The sequence below is a fragment of the Cydia pomonella genome, chromosome 4, assembly GCF_033807575.1.
Source record: "Cydia pomonella isolate Wapato2018A chromosome 4, ilCydPomo1, whole genome shotgun sequence".
Classification (NCBI taxonomy): Eukaryota; Metazoa; Arthropoda; class Insecta; order Lepidoptera; family Tortricidae; genus Cydia; species Cydia pomonella.
This window is the reverse complement of record NC_084706.1, coordinates 7,211,320-7,238,946: the sequence shown is the minus strand read 5'-3', so window position 1 is coordinate 7,238,946 and position 27,627 is coordinate 7,211,320. Positions and strand designations below refer to the sequence as shown.

The 27,627-nt window shown below is 36.1% G+C and overlaps 1 protein-coding gene across 2 annotated transcripts in view; it reads left to right on the top strand.

Moving 5' to 3' along the window:
- The first annotated feature begins 6,122 nt into the window (after positions 1-6,122).
- The window catches only part of LOC133516961 (uncharacterized), a 28,295-nt gene continuing 6,790 nt past the window's right edge, over positions 6,123-27,627 (top strand). The window contains exon 1 of one of the 2 annotated variants that reach the window (XM_061850034.1): positions 6,123-9,102. In XM_061850034.1, coding sequence (XP_061706018.1) covers positions 9,088-9,102 — 15 coding nt within the window. In that variant the 5' untranslated portion in view covers positions 6,123-9,087. The remainder of the gene's footprint in view (positions 9,103-27,627) is intronic. The other variant, XM_061850033.1, reaches the window with a different exon arrangement.

The following is a 27,627-nucleotide window of genomic DNA, read 5'->3' as shown; positions in this document are numbered from 1 at the left end:
AATTGCTGTGACCATGTTAAAAAAATTGAAGACGATTATAAGAATAAAAGTCCTATAATCGAATTGGAGACTGAACGTTTTATAATCGAGGTTGGTGGTCCTGAAAGCGATACAACATCTGATGAAAATCAGACTTCGTCAGAGTCAGAAAACTATGAATATATAAATATTGAATATTTAGAATCAGATTTTGACGAATAGGAAAACTGAAAGAACCGAATTCTCTGTAAGCAATGTTTTGACATTATACGAGTATCAACATGAAGCCAATGCCCACTACCCCGACTATACATGACGTACGCACATTATTGCCATACGTAAGCTTTTTGCAGCGACACTATCTCAGGGTTAAATAAACTGTTGTCAGGCTTTAATAACTAATAACTTTCATGCATTTTTTGTTTTGCATGGTGATGTTTTGCTTCTAAAAAATAGCTGTGTATTTTTTTTGATATTTAACTAATTTCACATATCAGTGGAAGAATAAGGATCAAAGTCAAATGGCGTTCTAAAAGTTTTTATCGTGTGTAAAAGATGGCAGTAAATATACTGGGACTACAAAGTTTTCTTTGACAATCCACCTCTTTTTCAAATTCTCTTTGCTATGACGATAGTATCGCGCAACTAAGAAAAAATTGAATGAATATCATACAATGAATCTCGAGAGTCAGCGCGGAATCAGGGTCAAATTTGTCTAGCAAATCATCCAAATACACTAAAAAGATTCCACAGAAGTATACAAAGAAAAATAGACCTTATGAAATGGAGAGATGGGTTAGTATGGTAGATGAATACACAAGTTACTTACGTCGCTGTGAGGAAAGAGCCTGAGAGTGTTCCCTGTGTCGGTATTGTTTTCAATGCCACTGAGAACAAGCTTCTTAATTGCTACTTCCGTTACTGAACATATGAAAGCATAGAGCGGTTTCCGAAATTTGTGATATTTTCAATATCTCATTTCCCTAGTCATCATCATCATCAACGTTATTATATTAAGAGTCCGGCCTTTGTCGGTAGCGTTTTCGCCATTTAAACTAAATTTAACATCATGAATTCATACATTTTGTTTGCGTGAGAATTGCTGAAAGGGTAGTTTAGTAGTAGTAGTAGTAGTAGTACTAGTATAAATACTTTATTGTACAAAACAAGTACATAACACAGAAAGAATACAGTAAATATATACGAAGTCGAACTAATCCCCTTAAGGGATCTCTTCCAGCTAACCTTTAAGTAAGTGAGAGAGATACATACGAAATGGTAGTCAAACTAAGGCAAGACTTTAAAGAAGTAGCTAACCCTAGAAACATAGGTACAAAGGAATATAATATACAAAAAAAATATCCATAAACATATTAATACATACTTTTTAATACATAACTACGTATATAATTAAATACATACAAATATTTTAAAATATATAACCGCACAATCCTGCCTACATACCTACGTTTCTTCCATTTGAAATTAATTTGATAGCCATTACCTCTTTAATTTTACCTTCAGCGACGCTACAGATTGACAATGCCTCAGCGGAGATGGCAATGAGTTCCATAGCTTTACAGAGTTTACCTATAGATTTGGTATGTTTATGAAAATTATTTCATATCTAAGCAAAACATGGGCGCCGACAGCAGGGTGCAAGGAGTGCACTTGCACATTCTGTAGTGTAAGTTGGCACTTTTATAATTATAATAATATAATCTCTACATCAGAATTAATGCAGATGCACCTCCCTGAAAGTAATTAATCCTGGCGGAGCCCATGGAGTAAGAAAAACATGAAGTCATACTTAATATTCCAACCCTGATAGCCTTGCAAAGAGCAAGATACTATATTCTGTTTTTCTATTCCGTAGACTAAAATGACATTTCATGTGGTACTAAGAAATGTCATGTCTTACATACGAAACGTCATTTTAGTGTACGGAATAAAAAAACAGACCTTAGGTATAGGTACCTACCTATTTTATAGGTTATCCAGTAAAATAAATAAATATTATATGATATTATTACACAAATTGACTAAGTCCCACAGTAAGTTCAATAAGGCTTGTGCTGTGGGTACTTAGACAACAATATATATATTGCTTGCAAGTCTTACAACCCCTCTGGTGATGGACCATAAAAAAGACATTTAAAAATAACCTTTTAGTATGGTATGGCTTAATAAACTATAGTAAGTTGATAATCATAATTCATATGCAATAATAGATAGGTAGATCTACCTTTGTACGTCTTAATACGTAACTGTACGTATGAAAAAGAATATTGCTACTCCACGGCATTTTCCTTAGCACTTTGTGCCAGCAGTTCGTCATGCGATGTACCATATCCGCTTTCATTCGCGTGTCTTGGGTAACCCCGATTGATTTTAAATCCACACAGAACAGTACCCCTAGTGTAAATAAATTATATTTCCAAACGTGACGTACGCGTTTGCGTTTAGTCTCATTTTGTATTGGATTTCGAAAGAGCGCGCCAAGCGGGACGTTTTGGAACCTCAAAATCCTATACAAAATGAGACTTAACGCAAACGCGTTCGTAACGTTATGATGTCGATCAAAGTTACACTAGGGGTACAGATAATGAAAAAGAAACTGAACGGGTGCAAAAGCATTAGATAAAACAGTATGGGACTACCTTCGCAACGCTTTGTTTTGTATCATCAGATTCAAATTTGCATGCACTTTTGAATTTTGTACCCTACGTCTTACGTCTTTTTACTAAGAATAGAATATTTTTTGCAATAACTCAAAAACGGCTGAACTGGTTTTCATTAAAAGTATTTACTAAGCTTTTGTTTTACGTTTACTATTTTCATATTTTTTGGAGGCATGGTTCAAAATTTAGAGGGAGTACATATATACTCCCCCCCCCCTAACCTAACCTATAACCTAACCCAACCAAACCAAACCTTTGGTCCAAATATGAAAAAAATGTGAAACTAAGCAGCTTAATAAATGCTTACAATGAAAACTATAGCGAACATTTATAAAGCGCTGCAAAGGTATTCCCTTATGCTTGTAATGTACTTACATGACACTTGATGACACATGTCACGGAGAGTCACTCAGGCATATTATCTCCGGTTATTCTCATCTTCGCGTACTTGCAGAGACATAATTTCGTAGCCAGAATTATTATTAGTTTATATGTATTTTTTCTTATTTTTGTTTCCATATTATAAAAACCTAGCCTACGATGAAAGAAAAATAAAGAAAATAATAATATGTATATTCGTTATTTCAGACCAAGTTCATAATTGTACATTTAAATTATAACATTAATATATTATATGTGTTAGTAGCAATATGAAATAATTAATTAATTAATCTTACTACAACTAAGGTTAGTATATACACAGGACATAACTTACTATTTCTACATATAGTATATGAGCTTGCCTGTCAGTACATATGTACATGTATCATATGGCAATGGTTTATGTACTGACAGTCAAACCTTGACGCAAATGCCCTCAGGATGATGTTAGAGCTGTCCCGCACCCTACATGATAGGGATGTGCACCGCTTCCGCATTGTGGTGTGTAAATACAGTGGACAGTGGAGTGGGTGGACCCGAGCTTCAGCAAAAATCCCCGATGCGCTGCTGTAGCGAGTTTAATAAATGGTTAATTTCAAGGTATGTTCATCGCTCAGTCGTTGTATTCGTAGAGACTGCGTTGCTTTTCGCAACTCTATTTCAATAAACATGCCGTGACTTGAAAACCATTTTCATTATTACCACTGCACCTGACGACTGCATAGACTACAGAGCAAAGTAATTGCTCTTCTACGTACGTGATGTAGGCTGCATTAATAATGAGATGTACACTTATTGCTCTCACGTAGCCAATAACTTCCGTGTAGGGTGTAATTTGAAAATAATGTTATTAAAATTGCAATGGGAAGTTTCTAAGGTCGATAAAGTTGAGGGGGGAAAAATGTTGTTTGGTAAAAGTGTAAAAGTTTAATTCTCTCGACGCGCATGATACCCAGGATCTGAGTCTTTAAAGCTATACAATTCGAACCGTATGTGCCTGTCAGAAAATAAGCCTGATCGGCGGTGGCCCTGTCTACGAAGCTGGACGTTCTTGATTCGAATCTTGATAAGGAGATTTTCATTGTGTAGTGAGACTAATGGCTACGAATATTTATCCTTAAATCGTCACCTACGTATAATACCCACTACCCAAATAGTACAATCTTTGTTTAATTTTGGAGTGACGTCGATCGTGTTGCATTCGAGTATTTTTTTACAAGTAAACTCAACTACATAATTTTATAAAAAAATTAAGTAGAAACTAGTATTTATCCACATCAAATACTCTAGTTTGCCTGGTGAAAGATACGCGCAAATCGCACGCAGTTGCGAAAGCAGACTGTTTAGTAAGACGTGTGTGTGCGCCCCATTCGAAATTTAACAATTTCTCTGAATAACAGACTGGACATGCCATGGAATACTAACCGATGAGTTTCACAGCTTGGTGATGCAATCTCTATCGAAATGTAAGTACGAATTGTTAAATAAGGATATTCAAACAGGATTTAAGTAGGTACTTGATATATTGTTGTCTTAATATGTTGGTTTTCTCTGCAATATAGTACTCCCTACTACTTATTAAATTAATAGTTGGAACCAAATGTTTGTGGATTACGTGGAATAAATTACCTTATTTATTTGTAGGTAATTAATGAGATTGCTGCTTTGATTTTGAGACACATTTTATGATTTACAATATAATTAATATTACTTTCATGGATTTATTCTTCTAATTTTGGAAAAAAAATCATACTATTGCCCACTTACTATATCTAATCCTGGATATTATACCTTTGATATAGTTAGGTAGGCACCTACTTTTTCTAATCTACCTGTATGATGTTTTAGGTTAGGTACTACATACTTATCTGGTCAACCGTTTTGTGGACGTGTTGCGGATTTGCGGAAGTTTGTTTTGTAAACTCAAAAACAAGTGTGTGGCATAGGTAATTCTTATTACAGCCAAGAGCGACAAAGCTAACTCTACAATCGTAGCCGTCCATTTCTAGCAAGTATATAAGTGCAACAGTGTATGCGATGTGCGATGGATGATAAAAAGTAATGATCATAATTATGTCCTTTGACCAAGATGGAGTTGGGTTCTGCGGTTTTTAGCTTACTGCTGAAATTATGACAAATATTGGATTTTTAGCATGATTATTGTAGAGGAAAGTTTGTTTGCTCGTTATTTATAGGCAGTAAGTAACGAGACTGTGAATTACGGTAATTTGTATTTGTCAACCCAGCTAATTATTAAAGCCCAATAGGCCACCACCTTCACCTTACAGAAGGCCTGCTGTAATATAATAACACTGTTTCTTACTCTTATCTTCTTAATCGTAGTTTGGGTGGTTTAAATTGACTAATCATGATTAAACAAAGTTTCACCGAAGAAAACAGATCTAAACTTTGACGAGATTCAATTGGTCCGTTATGAGTCTTATGAGTGTGGCGTATTTTAAGTGTGGGGCCACTTTTAGGCTGATATTTTGCTTTAAGTTAGTCTTCCATAATTTTTTCGTTCGCTGTATTACGTACTTATATCAGGGCCACGTGTTTGCCAGCAACGTCGAATAAAAAAAAAAATATGACGATAACAGGCAATAACGTATTGCATGAAAACAAAAAGAGTATTGCTCGTGCGGTTAGCGTGTTAGTAACGCTTCCGCGATGTACGGAAGCGACACTACATAGCTGAAATGAGACATCGCATTTAATTATGAATTATAACGAATGGTAATGTCTGATGTTTGACACTTAATAGGCTGCGATAGTGCACCATCATAAAATTTATGATTGGTATCATCGGGGTAATTAGCAATTAGATTCAGTTTGGGCTGTAATGTTAACTCCTGACTTATATACCTTTTCTAAGACACTATGTTCTTTTTCGTTAGTGTTTGTTGTTTTTAACCAACTTCAGACTTGTAAAACAGTCAAATAAATTCTATTGATTATTAAAAAGACCCATGAAGCGACCCATGTTAGACTTCACCCGTGTTGATCGTATCCCAAATAGTAAAATCCAACGACGCGCTGTACGGAAGTATCGAACGTCGCAAAAGAATAACAAAGGTAAAATAGAGGCAGGCAGGAATATTTGCAGAAACGATGGGAGATGGACAGTACCGAGGAGAGTGGCATAATAAGGAAGAGAGTAGATAGCCCTATATTCTACTCCATAATTAAACTAAACTGCACTGCAGCTATTGATCAAATAATGCTCAGTGTTTGATCTTGTGTGACAGATTCGGCGATATTGACTGTACTAGTTACTACTTACGCAGGCTTCATTTTTTCAGTGATTGTAAGAAGTATTTCTAGGTTTTTGTCATTTAAATGTTGTTCTAGCACAAACTGAATATATAAAAAAAAAATGTTTTGTGTACATTCAATTACTTCAACCTTCCTTTAACTTAAAAAAAAACCGTACCTATCTAAGGGTTAAGTTATGTTCGGGTTTCTCCGGATCAAGCAAGGGTAATAGCCTTGATAGCCTTGATACGATACGGCATGCTTGATATTACAAAAAATCGAGTTATAAATAGATGGTATTCTGTTTCTGATCGCTTGCCGAGCGTAGGCTGATTCATTGCTCAGACGAACCAGTATAAAAGCTCTCAAGAAAGCGTGTTAGGCGGCGCCAGCGTGAAAACCGTCTTAGTGCAACCTAAAATAAAAGCATGGGAATAATAATATAACATACCATCACTTACAATACTTATCGCTTAGTTCGGTGGGGGCCCATTTGCACAGGACGAGCCAACGTCTGCTAAATACAAATAAGATAACGTTTATAAGGAACGCGTCAGGTTTTTTGCCATTAGCCCAGTAAGTTAGTCCATCTTTTTAGCCATTAACCGAAAAATTGAAATTCAATTAATTCTAGACTTTGTACACCATGGAGAGTGCTGGCTCTCCGTGCATCGCATGATATGACAAGGCTAACATTTCACAAAATTAAATTAATTATGTATTAAGCCGAAACGTCTGCAAATGATGCTATGAAGCTTAGAAATAAACAAAAAGTGGAAAAATTTACTGTCTCGGGCAAGGCTCGAACTCATGACTCTGGGTCACTGGTCCATGCTTTGCCAACTGAGGTACCGAAACCTCACCCGACGATATCGAATATTTACACAATATGCACCTTAGGGAGGGGCCCTAGAGACATCTCCCGTAAGAGTGTCACACTCATAAACGACTATCGGAGTTCCAAGTTTTATTGGAAATTCACCAGTAATCACGATGCGCTAAATTTTAAACTCCAGACAAAATTTTAAAAAGCTTAGGAACAACAAATAAAAAAAAACACTTAATTTATTTTGACAAATTGTCAGAAAGGCCTCTATAGGGTGTTAGGATCCACGTTTATTAGTTATTAGTACACCAAAATGGCTTGGCCTTGACTTCAAATATATCAGTTCCTGTTATTTTATCCTTTTTGAAGTCGGTTTTTACTTTCCGATTCACTTTTGTCGATTAACGAGTGTCATTCTGGCTACGAGTAGTACGAGTAGGTACTATTATTTATTCTGTGGCTTCGGCCACGGCCCCTGGAGCTCGACTCGCCCACGCTCGCACCATCGATCACAACACACAGCCTGCAGTTTTGTTGCATTCTTTGGCCATGAGAGGACCCATCGCATTTAAACAACCGATGACAAAAATAGAAGAAAAGCTATAATAGTCATTACGGAGAAGGTCTTATTATAGAAATAGGGAACACAATGGCTGCACAATGGTGCTCATATGAGCACCCTATAATGTACTTACCTATATGTGAACGTGTCATGTATTTCAAACGGAACGCGCAAAAATACTATAGTATCTACAATCATCTTATTTATAAAACCTTAATAGGGTGCTTTACAATGTGTTTGTACACGTATAGTGGAGCTGTTAACCACGTATAGTACGATTAATTTTATTGACAAATCTCCTCCCATACCTATTTTTTTTCTCAACCATTTTTATAATGCAGCCCTTCAAAGTTTTATGGCGCCAACCATGACTGCAATTGGTTAATGTACCATTATCTGTTCATTTACCTATCGCACATAAAAAAAGCTATGTAATGTTTTTTTTTTCAAACATATTGTTTACGCAAAATATGAATAATAATTTCAGGTGACTATAATAATTCAGCCTATATATGTCCCACTGCAGGGCATAGGCCTCCTCTCATGCGCGACAGGGTTTTTGGGCTATACCTAGTCCCCACGCTGGCCCAAGTCAGGTGGGGACTAGGGCCACTATAACTACAATAAATTGCGCTTACTGATAACCAAGAACCGCGTTTATTAAATAATTTATATGAAGTAAGTCAAATAATTAAGTACAGCAAGTTATTGTATTAGTACAGTTGTTGCCTTCTCTTATATATATAATTTAAAATAATTCAGCCTATATACGTCCCACTGCTGGGCACAGGCCTCCTCTCACGTGCAAGAGGGCTCGGGCTATAGTCCCCACGCTAGCCCAATGCGGATTGGGGACTTCTCTTATCTAATAAAAAAAATTAAGCTCATAATTTCAAAATAAAAAATAAACAAATACTTCAGGATCAGAATTATCTTGACAAAATCGGACGTAGTCACTGCGATCCCGACTGTTAAGGCAATACTGATTGAGCATCGTCGCTAGGGATCGATGGGTTCAGAATTCCAATTATCGGTGGTGGAAACAGTTGAAATGGGTCAGCAGGTATCGGCCGCCCCCGCCCCATCGCTGCGCGCTCTTCGTGCCACACTCATTCTGTTTTTGCTCACCTTTCGACTCGCGCGCAGCCTCTGTCATTGTTCGTGAACGAGCATTTCTCTCACGTGGGAACGATTGAATCTTTTGTGCTTTACCCGCTATTCCCCGGCCGCTATACGACGGACAGCACGTAATGAGATGACTTTATAAGTGTAATTGTGATCAGGAAAAACTGTTTTGTGAAAATATGACCAAGTTGAGGTGATGCCGGGTTTCCTAGTGAAAGTTAAGTGATGATAGAACAAACAGAGTGATCGGGATCCTTCCTTTTAGATAAGCGGATACCATGGCGGTCGCACCGGTGAGTTATTTTTTTTATTTCCTGTTCACTTATAACTTAATGACAATTTTAACCAGACCTATGTCACTGAGCCCCGTCATCACACTAAGTAATTGATTTGAAGCCGGTTCAGACTAAATTGCTTTATAATGCAGATGCATATGGAAATGAAGCTTTTAATTATTTTATTACAACAGATTTAGCCTTAATGCTCGAGGGAGATATGAATTTATTAACTGCATTTTTGAAGCAAGTTTATGGTTTAAGTGGGATGTTATTATGGTATTTACATTACAATGATTATTCAGATTCTTTTTGTCTTTTATTTCTCACGGGAATAAATCATTGAATGAGTTTAGTTTTTTTCAAATTAAATGCTTATGTATGTGTATTATTTTGGTTACCAATTGAAGAATCATACGCACAAATAAATATGTTTACATTAATATTATAAAATGCAAAATAAAGGCTGTCTCTATAATGGCTAGAACAACTGTACAAAAAAAAAAAAAAATTGTGAGTCTACGAGGGAGAGAAACTGACTCCAAATTTTTAGGACATATGGAACTCCCTAAGCAAGAACGGAACGGTGTCTATGATATATTTTATAATTAGTTACTTATACGTAGTTATTACTTAGTCAGGTCATAATTTCTGCCACAAAGGTTTTGACTGATAAAATAGTAATAGGTACAGATTCCTTATTATTCATACAGGGTGTTTATTTAGTCACCTGCAATAATTTACGGGGTAAATATATACGTCATACTGAGCAATTTTAGTATGGGACCAACGCCGAAATCGCTAAAAAATTTGTCTGCTTCATACATTTCTTGTCTGATCTTGACATGACACTCAAAACTTTTCTATAATGTTTTTATAAGAATATAAAAGGTAGGTTAATAACAAGAGACCGACGCGTAAAAAGCGATAATGCATTTTTGTAAACGACAGTGTTAACTACTCTCCTAACGAGCCACTTCCTAATGTAAACATTTTCAACCCTTTTTTGTCGACAACGAGGTTTCTAAAAGCCTGATAAAAACTACCTTACATTTACTTGATAGTTGTTGGAAACAACTTTAAATGGTATATGTAATAAAACATTAGTGCTACTCACATTCTATCCATAAAATCGTTAAACCTCGGTAACGGGTAGTAGGTTATCGCTTATCGCTGATAACTTATCGGTAGGGTTAACATAAGCGATGATTCGAAGCTTTTGAATATGTATTAACAATTAACATTTATTTATTCGTTAGATTTTATCCTGTCTAGAATCTAGACTTTCGTATCGTACTTAAAAGTCATGTATGTAATCATACGAGTGAAACTTAAGAAAAACGTTTGTCGTGGATACCTATTACACGACCGGCTCGAGTGTCGTGTCGTCGAGGACACTCTCGAAGAAAGTGTTAACATACAGTGTCCTGTCAAAATGCTGCATCATTGGCAAACATTATGCTGTAACTAAAACCTAATACTTACTCACAAGATTCGTATGCAGATTTCGAGTCACAATCGATATCGACGTTCTGGATGTAGCAATGCTGCACAGCAGCGCGGATGCAGTAACGCTGGTGCAGTGTGAATTCGAATGTAACCTGCTGGTAAAGGTCGCTCTCACTATAAATGCATGCTATTTCGTACGTCGGGGGTAAAAAAGGGAAGGCAAGAAATGTAAGAGTAAACATTTCTATCTGCTTTCCGCCGCGACTGTCCACTCGAGCAAATAAGTGATTGGGCAAACGTGCTTGAGGCTTTGTCGTTTGTAAGCTCAAACTATTTATAATGCACACGACTCGTGAAATAAAGGTTAGAAAAAAACCAGTACTGGTCAAATTATCAATGACAATACTGAATTGATTGTGTAAACCGACATTTCATGAATGTGTATATAATCAATTAAAAACCTTTGGGCGGGCCGGGGCAGATTCGTATTGAGACGGTTTGGTTTTGGGCCGGAATCTGAGTGGGCCCGACTCTGTGGAGGTCAGATTCGCCATAGGTGTGTTTCTGAATAAAACAATATCGACATGCGACTTATGATATGGAGGTCACTTTATTTTGAGGCCAATTTCTGAGTAGGACAGATTCGTGTTGGATCGGTTGAGTTTTATGCCAGAGTCTGAGTGAGTACGACTCCAAGGTTATTGCCAGTTTCAATTTAATTTGGATATTTATTTTTAATTTAATTCCATATCATAAGTCGTGATTCAGAAACATACCTATGGAATCTGACCTCTACAGAGTCGTACTCACTCAGACTCTGGCATAAAACTCAACCGATCCAACACGAATCTGTCCTGTCGCTTTTTGTAGGGGGCCCATCTTGTGAGGGAGTGTCACCGTCTGCCGGAAATAAAACTGCATACCGTTTTATTAGGCAGCCGTCCAGTTGTTTTATCCCATAGCTCAGTACTTAGTCCATCGCTTTCACCCAATAACCTAGTTCATTTTAGATTCTATCAACTCTAAATAGTCCTTACACCCTGGCGGATGCTGCCTCTGCGTGCGTCCCATGACACGGGCACGGATAGCATCCGCTCGGTGTACCCCTTACATTTCATTAGGCTTCGGCACCGCGCACGCCTCCCAAAGGTCCGGAAAACTTATGTTCCGGGATGGGAAAGACATACAAATCATAAATAGGTTTCATCAAGAGGAAAGACGACGGCTGCTTCTCCATATAAACGTAGTCCCCATTTTCCTCTCCGGATATTGACATTATGGAAAATATTTTTACATAATTTGATGTGCAATAACCATAGCTAAGCCCCTACGATTGAATTTTTTAGGTTTTTTGATTATTGTAAAAATTGGGAACGAAAAACAGATTTTATACAAATTGTTAAATGCTCCTAACTCTTATAATAATTAAAAATTCGAAAAATCAAACGTTGGGGCATAGCTGTGGTTGATATACAACAACTTGTGTCAAAATATTTACAATAATGCTAATATCCAGAGAGGAAAGTGAGGACTACGTTTGTATGAAAAGGCGATTTCGCGCGGGTCGTCCACTTTTGTCTTAAAGTGTCAAAAGGGTCGTTGGCTTCGGCTCCGCGCACGCCTCCCGAAGGTCCGGAACACTACATACACTGTTCCGTGATGAGAAATTGTAAATAAATAGATTTGATTTGTAACGTTTTCTAGTTAATATTTTCCTCCCGTTGCTGTGATAAAAAAAATTGTGTTTCACTCGGGAACTAAGATTTCGAACCCTCGTCTCTTTAAACACTTGCAAAGTGCAACGCTCAGGCTTCCACTTTTTGAACCACTCACTACACTCATTTTGGTATCTTTCGCTCGCTCGGGTATCAGTACGAGTTCGTCCAATGTAAAACAAGTAACTATTGAAGTATCCCGATGACATTACTTTTTGAGAGAGAAGCGAGAATGATCCGTTTTTTACTTATACCTAATAAATTTAGGTATTTTATATGTCACATATCCACATTGATTAAAAAAATACGACAAATAGTTCATTCTTTATCATCATATTTTTCAGTATATCCTGGATTCGATCTAACCTGGTAAGGGTAGTTAATTGTGAGTATTTGTTTCTGAATTATGGACGTTGTCGTCGCCTAGTATCTATAGAACAAGCTTTGCTTATACTTGCCGCAAAACTAACTGGCCACTGAGATCATAATGCTATCTCCTTTACCCTTGTTAAGACCAACCAAGAGTGAAAGAGATGGCATTATGACCTGACCGGCCAGATAGTTTTGCGGATAGTATAGTCTTGAGCTAGGTTGATCTGTGTAAGATTGTCCATTGTCCAAATATTTATTTATTTAGTTTATTCATGTACTTCTTTCTGTATTTACGCACTGGAACACTTGGTCAGCTGCGCGTGCGCAAATGCGCTAACATTTTACTATGTATACACACTTTCCATTTCGGTGCGCCCAGCGTTTACCCGCTCTATCACGTTACAATGCATTTTTTCAAGGGTTCCGGCATTTTGGCAGACAAGTATTGCACAAACACATTGCAGTCTATTAGTTTATGCATATATAAGGATTACGTCCTCAGTTAATATGCAAATTTTCACTGCACTTCCGAATTGTGGTTACCTACCTAGTTTCAAAGAAATGAGCTGAGACGAAATGGAAATTAAAAACGCAATTAGGAAGTGTATTAGTAATGTGCCTACCTGTTATACCTACGGTAGTTTATGAGTAGGTTTACGCATATTATTAGAGCTCTGTATAGATTATTCAATAATTGTTATAGAGTCAAACTAAGATACGTTGGCAACTATTTTTATAGCCCAGACGTTGCACGGGTTATTTTAAACGTCAAATTTCTATGAAATTATGACGTTTACTTGACACTTGCACCGTCTGGACTATTAATTTTTTTATTTATTTAATTTTTATTGGTTCACCAACAATTGTTTACACTTTGTAAGTTATAAATACAAACGTTTTGACTATTAACGCTAAGCGTAACAATTACTTATAGCTAAACACCACATGCATGTATGTACAGTAAATTAGGTACGTTTACTTGCACAAATACCTTTTACAATAATAATAATAATATTAATAACTATCAAGATCACTACAACTCTAAAACTGCTTTTTGATAAAAGTCAGTAGGGATTTGCAGGAATAGGCAACAATAATTAAAGTTAAAAATAGTAAAAAATGGATTATATTGTTTGATGTATAATGATATAAGTATTTTGTTAAGGTTCAGTAATGTTCATTACAGAACCCAAACGAAACTATACGGTTGCATTGCAATTCACACTTCACGAATGTACCAAAAACGGCATAAAACACAATGGACGGAAACAATAACATGAAAAACATGTGCTCGGAACGGAACACACTTATTATACCGGGTGTTTCCTGTAACAAGAGCAATAAATGAAACTGTAGGCTGTACTCCTCCAATGTATTGCGAATTTTAATATTAATAATAATATGGGACATTATTACACAAATTGACTAAGTCCCACAGTAAGCTCAGCAAAGCTTGTGTTGAGGGTACTTAGACAACGATATATATAATATATAAATATTTATAAATAGGTACTTAAATACATAGAAAACAGCTATGACTCAGGAACAAATATCCATGCTCATCACACGAATAAATGCCCTTACCAGGATTTGAACCCGGGACCATCGGCTTCGCAGGCAGGGTCACTACCCACTAGGCCAAACCGGTCGTCAAATTGCGAATTTTGTTAAGGTGACAGTCCATTTCTGACCGCAGCTGCACTACTGCTCCGACATTACTGCAGCGGCCTAAATACGTCAGTGTTATTGTCAAATTCCATAGTAAAATGATGACAAGACCGACTGCACGTAGCATGGTGATTTTTAGTGTTTGGTGTACATACGACCGCAACTGCGAACCGCACGTCAAATCTTTACAGAAATGTCTTTGGTCACAGATATTAGTAGCTCTAAGCAAAGAGGATATAACCACTACAATATAAGGAGTTTATTACACCCGCGGATAAACAACCCCGATAGTTTCTGTGTTTCGCGGTAGTTCCTCTGTATCTTGGCGTTGCTCTTATTGTTTTTTTAAATGTTTCCTGATAAATTCATTAAATAAACAGTTCTTTCCTTTTTTCGTAGTTTTCCGAGAACAGCTATAAGCTCGAAAGGGCAAGAACGATACAGAGGCAAATATACGATTTTCAAATTAAGATTTTCATGGTAGGCAATAAGTAGATAGTAGCTATGTATGTATGTATATATAAATTATTTACAAACTAATAATAGTGAAAAAACTGGAAAACTAGTTCGCCTTTGTATTAATGATGAGTGTTTTTTTCCTGTTTTGTGTTCATTTTTGTACAATAAAAAGTTTTACTACTACTACTACTAAATTACAGGACGCACTTATGTGTTAGAATAAGATCGATGTAGGTATGCTAACCATTATCGTACAATCATGTACACATAGCATAAAAATGTGACAACATAATATTTCTATGATGATTCTAATACTGAACGGAGTGGTCGTATGCAATTTCCTCTCTCTTTCCTCTTTCTCTCTTTTTCCAAATTTTGACTGAGAAAATGTTTCGAATGAAATAGCTTACTCTGTATCCTCTGTATTTGTGTTAGGATACTACGAAACCACAGTAGATTACATTTTTTAGTGGCAACAATGGTCGCGCACTGTGCGGCTTAAGAGGAATTTCCTCCCGCGGGCGCTCCGGCTTTAGTATGAGCTCCCTGCCGAGGTTTTTCTGAAGGTCTACAGTAGGGGTTCTTGAAAAAAGAAGTGTACAGGTTTTTAAAGGGTCGGCAACGCGCATGTATCACTTCTGGAGTTGGAGGCGTGGTTAGGAGTTTCAGTGATGCTTATATTTAACAGGATTAATTACTGAATTCTCGCTGACACTACCGTGGCACAGTGAATTTGGCGTGATAAAATGTGAAAGTGTCGTAATATCATATTATATCACCGTGGGTTGGTAAAATCCGACAGATCTTAAACGCATTCCTGAGGATCAAAAAATGTTTAGTAAAATTCGGAAAAAAAATGTTCTGTTTTTTCTTTTAGCCGATTTAAAAGCTATTTTCTGCATACAGCACGTTATTTCTTTCTACATCTTGGCGAAAAAAAAACATTACAACGAAGAAGTAAAGTTTTCTTAATTCATCTATAGATCAAAATTGCGAGTGTTCTTTTTAGTTGAGTAATGTTTGTCAGAAGGTATTACTAAACCAAGTCACATAGAGGCAGCGCCGCAGCGAAAAAGGCGTTTTTCACAAAGTTATTGCAGAAACAAATTTTCGCAAAAATTGCCATTATCTCTGAAAGAAGACCGATTACAGAAAATTTGTATGATATTTTAGCCTCTAAATGCGATTAAGAATACAACTTTAAATCTATCAGGTTTTACCAGCCCACGGTGTATAATATCGTGACACTTTCTCACTTTGTCATTTCAAAGCCATTTTTGAGATAAAGGAAGCAATAATTCAGTTGTATTACCTAGAAATACAAAAGGCAAAGTTGTTGTTTAACACCTCATGGTAGCATGTGGATACTCAAACGTAAGAAAAATTACAAAATTGAACCACAAGAGAAGCGACAGCGGTTTTAAAATAAAATTGTATTGACAGTTGCGGGGACTTCAAGGCATGAGGGTTAAACAAACTTTGCTACAGAGCGCAACACGAATTTATTTTATCACACCATCACGAGGAAAATATTTATTATTCCAATTAATTTATTAAATATTCTTTCTATCAGCCCCTTGGCTGACGTAAATAGCTTTCTTCATAAAGGATTTCTTGTCTCGCCCATCAAGTTTTATATGGTCTAGTCATAAACTGTATCTGCCACGACCACGAGTGCCGTCGCCCATGGACACCTGCAACACAAGAGCGATTATAAGATTTAAATTTGTGCTTTAGTTTGAAATAGGAAACTGGACAATATTAAGTGTGTAAATTGCGTAATTATAGCTCTTACAAATCAATTTATTCGTTTATTCTTTACTTTTAGGTAACTAATGAAAGATTGGTTTAATATGAAAACTCAGAAAGATAAATCTGTAATATTTTGCTAACACTGAACGACTGCATTGGAGAATTTATTTTGTCGCATCGCCATCTCCGAAACGCACGAATCCCTTTGCAAAAATAAAGTAAACCCGGGATAAAAGAGCCTACCTAGCTTTTTGAGGGGACGTTTATCGCAGACTTCTACATCCAGGCAGTACTAGGCCACCAAAAACGTGCAGACACCACCGGCTGGATTTGGCTGGATCACGTGATGCAAGTGGATCAAGTGCGCATACCGTATCCATCACGAGCAACATGAGTCCCGCTCTCGTCGGGTTGCTGTGCGGTGGTCACGCATTTAGTCAAGAGGATGGGGAAGATAATTTCAAAATGTTAACTTGCCTTAAGTGAAGAAATATTTCTCCTCTGCATTCATTTAATTCGAGTAATTTGGTTGTATTTCTTCAATTTGAAGTTAAATTGTTATTCATTTAATCGGCAAACAAACGATCACCAACAATATCTGGTTTTTTAATAATATTGCGTAGCTGCCTTCGACTGAATGTGACTTTTGTAGAAAGGCAAACTGTTTTTCGTTTTCGTGTACCATGTAGCATTATCGTCACTTACTTCTTCTCGTAAAAAATACAAATAAGTAAATTAGTAATTTTATTTATACGTCTGACAGTGACATTATTCATTGACTTTGACAATCAACTGACGAACGCTGCCGCGACTGCACGCCGCAAACAGCAGCAGTCGGCCGCTGCAGTAATGTCGCAACGGTAGTGCAGCTGCAGTTGGAAATGGACTGTCACCTTTACGTTTAAACCGTGACAAGCAACGTCAAACACACTGATGTCAGCGTACATTGAAAATAATATTAAATTTGTATGAAAAAGATAAAATCTAAAGATTTCTAAATTTTTAAAAGTTGTTAATTAAAAGTTATATCGTTTTAAGAGTACAATAACAAACACCAGGTATAACACTTGTATTTATTATAGAGAAGTATACTGGATTCTAAATGTCCATTGTAGAGGGGATAGGCTATCTAAATCTAATGAAAACAAAATCAAAGGCCCATACTTTTTAAATTATAAAAAGTTTGAAACGCATTTTAGGTATGTGACCATTGGATGTAATTGATTATGTATCTCAAGGCGTTTTTCTTACTAATGTTTCTCGTATTACAAAGCGACTTACAAATTGTGATAAACTAAATATTAACTAGAACAAGCGATATTAATAAAGAATATATTTGCGGACTGTTTTTAAAGGATGCTGATAAACAATAATGTGTCACTTGCATCCGTTTTGCAATAATATTAACTCAAAAAACTGGCCAAGTGGGAGTCGGACTCACGCACGAAGGGTTCCGTACCATTAAATATAAAAAACGGCAAAAAAATATGTTTGTTGTATGGGAGCCCCCCCCCTTAAATATTTATTTTATTCTGGTTTTAGTATTTGTTGTGATAGCGGCAACAGAAATACATAATCTGTAGAAATTTCAACTGGCTAACTATCACGGTTCATGAGATACAGCCTGGTGACAGACGGACGGACGGACAGCGAAGTCTCAGTAATAGGGTCCCGTTTGTCCCTTTGGGTACGGAACCCTAAAAATTGGCGCTAATTTTTCAATAAAATGTCAACTTTAAGTTGACATAAACACGCCCTCTGTACACTGCGATATTGTGACTGAGTAACGACTATGCATACATTAATTTCAAAGCGAATTGCAATGTCACAGTCAATCCCCGTATCATGGCTCAGATGCAATCTCCATTGCTAAATAATGCAATGAGCAAATTATCCATATCTCGCGTCACATTCCGTTAAGGTCAGCCAAGTGCTCGGAGCATTGTTCGTCATCGTCGCTGGGAACCCGGCTCGTCGCCAACCTCGTGAAAGCGCATTTTCCCAACCAGTAGATTGTAGTAGAGAACGACTTAATGCTAAACTGTTTAAAAAATATCGCATTCCCACGAACAACATGTGTCTCTTGATTGTAGTAAAAACGTTAGGTCATACTTTGCAATGGCAATAATTAAAGTAATTGTTACTGCATGTTTATGTGCGTGATTAATATGTCATTTAGATTCCTAAACGGTGGAAATCGTGAGTGGTAGTTTATAATATTTGTAAATTAGCGCGTCACATTCAAAAACTCCTGCGACTTGAACATGACTCGCAGGACATGAATTCGTCTATCGAATTGCTTCCTCGATTACGGCGCTTGTCGTAACCCAATGTAATATAGAACTAATAAAACAAAGTGCGGAAACGCGCGTTAATCTCCGGCACGCGCATGCGCGAGCAACAACCGGCTAATCGTTACACAATTAGCGAACTGCAACGTCCGTGAGATACCTGTATCATTTCTTTCAAATGGCTCGCAATTTTATTCCTCATCGGATTGCAAGCATTGTACTTACACGGAATACGAGTATAATTTAAAGCTTATCAGTCAAGTACCGTGTTGAACAAAGCTTGCTGAGTGGCCTAAGTCAGGTACGAGTTTGAAAAGCTTGATTATATACATATTTACAATATTTTTTCTATGAGTCAACTAAAGTAATATTTTCTCTACTTTTAAGGCCCAGTAGTCTCACTTTCACTGAGAGCAAGCGTGAGCGAGATGGATGGGCGTGATCGTGACTGCGGATATCATGTTTGAATTTTAGTTTTTTTTTTGTCTTTAAATAATAAAATAGTAGTCAAGTCAAGCATAATAATTTTCCCTTTTGAAATAATTTTCATATTTTTAGTTTTTGTGCAAAATTTATTCTAATTTTTAAAGTTCATTTTAGACCTGTTTGTGATTTTTTTTCTATGGAGCGAAAATCAAAAACTCAGGATTCGAATCGCTGAAGTCTTTAGAGAAAGCCCTCAAGATTTCTAATTAAATTTTTGGCAACCGTATTGTGATCTAAGTAAAAAGTTATGACAAAAATTTCATTTTTGGTACAAGCTTTTATCGCTGACTGTACTATCCTCTACAGGCAACTAATACTCATCGAGACAATTCTAAAAACTCCAAACAAAATTAGGTTGCGATGATTTATCATAGAGTTCCTATGACCACCTCCACCTGTTTCCATCATCAGATCAGCTCGATAGTACCATAATATTGCATTATCACCCAACTTACATATATGTATGCAAATTTTCAGCTTCATTAGAAGTCGGGAAGTGGGTCAAATTTAACTTGCAAGATTTGACCCGTACATACATAGGTACATTGCAAGTTAATATAAAGCTTGTAAAAAGGGCTACGACTTTTCAAAAACTCCGTCCCCTGAGCCTACCAACTGCACCTTAACCTAAATAACAACATTATCTCAATACATAAAGATAGAACAAAAGACACCAACGAACTTCTTTTAATTAAAAAGAAATTCATTGATGTGTTTTGTTCTATCCTCTAAATTTGTCATCTTGACCGCGGCGAGACGTGATGGGTCAAATTCATTATAGTTCACTAAAGCGTTTCGTAATGATGTCATTGTATGCGATTATAGTTTGGTATACGAGTTATTAATTCGACCATTTAAGTCGACGAGTAGAAATTTAATAAACTATTATATTATATAACTTAATTTTAAAACAGGTTCCAGTGGTAGTACCGAAGATGTAGCATTAAAAAACACGCTTCTGTATAGTGAGACATGTGTTGAACGTGGAAACTGACCAAATAACATCTTAATCATTCATCATTTACAAATATTCAAAATGCAATTCATTAATTCAATATATAAATATTCATCATCATCGTTCATTCATTCATTAAAATTAGAATTCTCGGCTTCATACTATTTTCACTTGTGGTCATAATTTGCTCCTCCCTTAAATTTCAAGACCTAATTGTTATTGCTGTTGGACTGTTTAAAAAAAACTGATGCGATTGCAAATAAGCTATGACGTTTAACGGGTGTATGTTTAACGCAGCTTTCAAATACAGACTTAAATGGCTTAATTGATTTGAAAGCTGCTCAATAAGTAGTTCCATATTAATCCCTTATTTTAATAGGTACGCATGATTACACAATATTCGAATGTTAATATTTGTTCTTAACTTTCCGTTTCGTTACGGCGTGAATGAATTACCGTAAAACTCGTAATATTTGTAATTCTCGTAACTCGTGATGTTACGGACGACGAAATATTACTCGCTGTCGTGGACCTTTCACCCTGACATAATTAGAAAATCACCCATTCATGTGGCGCTAATGTATTCCCATTTACTTTCAACGCCATGCACACATGGATGCATGCATGGATGTAATAAGTTTGCCTGTCAACATGGCTTGTCATTTGGGAAATAAATCGACTAAGTTATCGAGACATCCAAAGTTCACGGGAACCTTTAAGGTGACGTCCGGTACCCCTAGTGTAAATTTAGTCGATAGCGAAACGTGACGTACGCGTTTGCGTTAAGTCTCATTTTGTATGGGTTTTTGAACAGCGCGCCAAGCGGGACGTTTTGGAAAGTCAAAAATCTTATACAAAATGACACTTAACGCAAACGCGTACGTCACGTTTCGCTGTCGAAAATATTTACACTAGGGGTACAGATGTCAACTGCATTACTGTTACGGCGTCGTTGTTGCCGCCACTAAATCGGTCAATTTCCTTGATAAAATTAGTGACAATCGCCGCCGCATTACTGCCGCGATTATGGCTTTCATTCCGCCACTCATTTTATCAAGGGAATTATTATTATTATATCTCCTTGGATTTCACGGGCCTATAAATCCCGGTCTTTTGATAGGCTTGCGTGGGGACATAGATCCAACACGTAGAGGCCTCTGGGAGAGCTTTAATGTTCTACAAAAGTGCGCCGCATGAATTTTGATGAAAAAAATTGAGGACAACCTTTATGATACCAGAAGTGTTAGACCACCACCGTTTATTTTTTTTTATCTTTTAATTTCCGAGCAGTGCCTAGGTCTTAGATCATTGTCTAGTTTACATTCGGATTAAGACTGCATATGCAGTCACTGTCACTTAAAATGTCATTCTCATTTTTCCTTAATATATTGCGTTGCGGTCTCGATTAGAATGTTCAATACTTCCGTCCGTGACTTATTTGATCTAGGAGTGACATCGCCCGTTTCCCGCTGCGGCAATACTGCAGCAAATACTCTGTTGGAGTTGCAAAAAAAAAATACCGTTATGTATGAAAAGTTAATAGGCAAGTAAAAAATTGGCAAATTTCAATTTACTTAATTGAATAAAAAAACCGATCGATCGGAATTCATACTTAAAGTGGGGCTCAATAAAAATTGCAAATATAATGCAAACAAACATGACAGTTTTTTTCGCATTTGACATAAGTATAACCTTAAATTCTTAGGAAGGTTGTTTTCACTGAAATATTAATAATCAATGTATATTTTAGATAAAAAATTATACATTTTAATAAAATATGTAAGTATATTAACTGTTGATTAGGATTACGAATTAATGAAGGTACATACTCTTAAATTGGTTTATTTACATTATTTACAATTTCAATAAAACTTCACTTTAATACTTATATACCATCACACTTACACATATTATTTAATCACGCCTTTATGTTTGCATCTCCATTTACTTTTATTCATTTAGATTATTGTTTAATTTTTTTTCAAAGTTATCCGAATCGGCATCAATATATCAAATGCCAGCTCGACAGACATGCAATAATAGGCCGACTTGTTGATTAGAAAAAACAGGTTTTCGTATCAACGTCCACTTCAGTAAGGGACACCCACTGCGAGACACAAGCGTGGAATTCACTTTCAATCTCTTCGGCATTACTTCACAACACTGTAATCAACTTTTGATATATTGTATCGCTATTATCCCAAGTCTAGAGTCAAAACTGGTCTTGACTTGAATCATTATTAGTAAAATGGCCTTTTTATTGTCTAAGCGTAAGGGTACAACCTACTTCGAATCATAATTATATCTCGGTAATAATATCCAAAACCTATCGAATCTTAAGACCGGCTGCGTTTCCAAAGGTGCTCCGACCTAAACGTCCAAGCGCATGCACTTCATGCACGTAAAGTGAACTCCAAGAGAAATTGCAAATAATGTAAACACATGACAGAATTCGTTAGCATCCGACGTATAGGGAACCTAAAAGTTTTACAATGGTTGTTTTCATTGAAATATTAATATATCAATGAAAACATTTTAATTAACATTTATTTTATTTTAACTAGTACATAATTGATATAAATAAAAGGGTTATGTATATACACTGTTGATAAAATCATGATTGTCCACTAAAAGTACGAAATTACGAAGAAATGAAAGTAAATTGGTTTGCTTATATTATTTGCAATGTCTATTGAACTTCACTTTTACATAATAGGTAGTATCTGGAAAACTGTAGTGCGTCCGGTCAAATTATAAGAACTTCAATTCTCACCCGTGCATTTTTTTTATTCAGAGACGTCAGAGTAAACTGAGCATCTAAGTAGTAGATACCGTTAAAGGTATAATTCTAATTTTTCTCAAACTTGCAATGAAATATTGACATGGCTTACCTCAAATTAGGTCCGGAAATACATAGGAAATACTAATACGTATCTGGTGCGATAAGTGAAGATGATATGTAAAGGAATTTCATACAGCCTTATACACCTAGGCCTGGAAAGTAACCTTCATTTGTTTTTAACCGGCAAATTGTGACACATTGTAATTTGTTTTTGTAGTCAATTTTTTTATCCCTTAGACTAAAATGACATTTCATGTGTTGCTGGTTTTTTACGTCTTATATATAGTGATGTGCTACAACCGGTACTAACCAGTCGCCAGTTAGTTTCGCGGCAAGTATAGTAGGATTAGTAGGTGCATATGTAAATAGCAAGATCCATAGCTAGCGTGGGGGCCTGGGGGGTCGGCATTATCTTAAAATCCCATTGCCCTACGTTAAGAAATACCATCGTTAGAAATATAGGTACACAAAAAGAATCATATAGGTATTGCACCCTACCGGTAATTACGGCTGCCCCATTTTAAATTCAAGTCTGGCTACGGCCCTGTGGGTACCATAATACAAACTGTAAAATAAATAACTTAGATTCGGCATGAAACACTTACTTTATGCAAACTTTTTCAAACACATGGTTAGAAATTGCTGGGCAAATAGAAAACAGATTATATATTGAGACACTTGAATACATCGGGTTTTACGTTTCAATGCATACTTTGTTAAACTACGAAATTTTAAGTAACCATAACACCATTGTACATTAGATTTGGCGTAACAAGTTCATTGTATAGTTACAGTTAGTAGGTGTTTTTAAAGACATCTCACAGCTGTATAAAGGCTATAGCCGTGTAAGGGAACAAAAAAATGCCCTTGGACTTACTAGCCAATGAATAAATCCTGTGTATTGGTCGTAAAGCTAGTTATTAATCTGCCAAGTTTTCAGAAATCGGAAATCGTTTATTGCGAGCCATGGTACATAGTTATTACATTTAAATTATAGAAACACATGGCACCCTGAAAAGGGTATTGCAAGTATTCTTATAGCTAGCTAGGACTAAAGTTATTAAATATAGTAGTACCCATATATATATATATATATATATATATATATATATATATATATATATATATATATATATATATATATATATATATATATATATATATATATATATATATAGCAATATGCAGTAGGTACATAGTCCGCCATATGCTTTTTATTATGTCATCACATAGCCTATGTTACTCGGGATGACATATTCGAGACCCGAGTTTGCAATATTCACCCTGGAAGTTACACACAATGTTTTTCATCACACTTGCGAAGAAAAAACAGTCTTAATAAAACATTCGTCCGCTATTTTGGATTTTTTTGACAGGTTAGGCATCGAAGGCACTGCCTATTCGGCATTCAGCCACGATTGAAAATTATGTACTTAAAAATATTTCTAACAGCAGGTAAATTAATCAAATTAAATAATTTTAAACATAAACAAAAATATTAAATTATAAACGTCAGTATTCTACAAGTAAAACTCATTTATGCTACTTGGTTTGTATGAATAAGTGACATAAAAAAAAGCTATAACTCCCTAGGGAGTTTTTCCACAATCTAACTCCCACGGGAACAATAAAGGCCTTTGTCCTTCAGTACACCTGCATGAAATAAGGTATTTTTCGAGCAAGTGTGATGAAAATAAACTTACATACCCACACACATACAAACATGCACCCTGAAAACAATACACTCCTTTTTAGAGCAGTCGTGTAAAAAATCTCAAATTCCATTAAGTACATTCATAATATGAATGTACTTAATGGAATTTGAGATTTTTTATGCACTCTTAGAAAGATTAATAGGCGGGACATTTTCGTCTGAGCTTACTGTTTCAGTCACGAAGAGGCTTTCTCCGGACGTTCCCACCCCATTTGTCGTCGTCTAGAGCGATGAGCATCCATTGTTTACTAACGCTTCAATATCGCCCACTAAAGCACGTAATAAGCTTGTCATGAGCCCGATTGTTTTCTTTATCAGCCTTTGTCATATTTCTGTATCGTGATGAGACGTTTGCGTAAGATAGAGCCAGGTTCAATATTTATTATTAGTTCGTTTTAATAATATGTAATACTCCATCGTTGTCAGCATCGGGTAGAATAGGCGCTTAATTTTCAGCTAATAATCAAACAAATTTAGAGTGCCGATTTTCGTGAGTATTTATAAGTTAACTTAAATAATGCGTTTAATCCTTAGTTTTTTCATTTAATTTAGTGTAAGCTTGTTTGAATGCTTCCTTTTAGAGGTTTATGGTAATAAACTTAGGTACAGCTACAGCGATATTATGAACTGTTTGCTGTTACTAAAGTCCACTCGTACGAGTAATCATAGCGCTTGGTTATTTTGGAACAAACTATAAAAGCACTAATTTAAAGTTTTTAAATTTTTACTCATTATTATTTGCTACAACGGGACTTTATCGCGTAAAATTAAGTTTTAAATTAACCTCGGACGTTTCGAGGACGGCGTTGCCGCCGCCGTAGTCTCGGAGAAGGCTGACCAAAGTTGACATCAACATCTAGCCGCGCGAGGTTTTCGAACTACTCGCACTTGGTCTTGTTTATCAACTTTAACAACGTTTTGCGGAGTAGAGATGTCACCCGGTTGACTGACAACAGTTTTTCAGCCTGCGATATATGTTTTCGCTTTCAAATGACTGGGTTCCATGAGGATGAGATCTTAAAACCATCGTCTCGATTGAAATCGCTATGTTTTTTGAACTTCAATGGCTTCACGAATTTTTCTATTATAAAACCGACGATTTGTTGAAAGGATTTTAGAGCTATGCAGCTTAATCCAATAGTTTGTTCCTGACTCTAGTACATGCTTAGCAACGGCAGACTGGTTCACTTGGCGAATTTAAAATTTAATTTTACGTGATTGAGTCCCATTGTAGTAAATAATAAAAACTACAAAACCCAATGACTCCTATCTACGTCAGTGCAAAACATAGGTTTTAAGATTATAACTTTAACTACGGTACATACATATCGAATTATAAACATTAGAATCTTAGTAATATATTCATCGTAATGCGTGATTTCGTTGTTAACAGCACCTGTAGGTAGGTATAGGAAGAGCTTGATCTCTGCCCCTTTCTAGACAACTATCCTATATACCATCTCTCGTCGTTTTATGGTGCCACTGACCTTTACATCTAGCAAAGGCTTAGAATAGAATACTGACGTTGATTCTTGATGAATGACATTCGAAATATAAGTTCTTTTGGTATTTATTATTATGTTACTTAGACAAAACACATTTCTATTTAATTAGTAAAAAACATTGAATAAAGTATGCCCAATATTTTACATGGGACCCTGGAGTTGGGTAAATAGAAAATGTTCATTCATAACTCGGGAACAATGTAATATTCTTGCTCAACACACTAATAATAGCCCTTACCGGGATTCAAAACCCATGAATAGCATCCAGGTTAGGCAGAGTCATCCGCGAAGACGCGCAGATTTGTCAAATCTAACCTTTAATAAGATGACAATGCAAGTCAAAGCAAGCGTTTCCGTGAATGACACGATATATACTCTTACTACTAGGCTAAAATAATATATTATACTTAGATAATAACAAAGATAATTCTAACTTAATACACAATGTCGGGGGCTAAATGATAATCACATTTGTAGTGTGCAGACGCCACGAGTAAATAGCGAGGTAAATTCAATGATCAAATTTCCGTACTTTCTCTTCGCAAATGACCTACGAATCGCTTAACATTTGTAAGGTTCATTCAGGTTTAATCAACACAGGTGATCATCTGATCGATTATTGAATATGACCATTGTTTGTATCTCAATAGGTACGTTTTCTATTCTCATGTTTTTTCTATTGAGTAATGCAAAATCAGTAGCCACTGTAGAAACGTACGTACATACGAATAAATGTAGGTACTTTTAAGCATATTGGCAATTTAAACAAAAGAAGCTAGTAAAGAAATGTCAATAGATTTGTAAAGATCACGACCGTCCACTGTCAAGATTAAAGTCACGATGATGATGGTATGAATGCTTTGAACAAACACTAAGTCATTTGACTTGATTGTTATTTTCCAATAGCTAAACGACGTCTAGGTACAATAATTACTTCAATTGTTGGGTGTGTATGGAAAGTGGCTTATTATTTAATGGACAACAATTTTACCAAAATGCTTTGGTTTAGGCGCAGAACTTTGCATCAACCTACATCAGCAATAAGTTTAGTGCCTACGCCTAGGTATAATTGTCTCACTAGGCAATCCAAGTTCAGCTTTATTAAATACTATGGGATAATCTTACATAAATCAACCTAGTCTTACAGTAAGCTCAATAAGGCTCGTGTTTGTGCTTCGCAAGTATTTCAAAACTAGGACTACGATAGCACGGCACAATATCTACAAGTTTTATAGAAAACTAATGCTATATTATATACGGGTATCTATACTTAGCATTCATAGCAATATTTTAGAATTTCGTGTTATACATACTTAATAGCGACACGCGTATTTC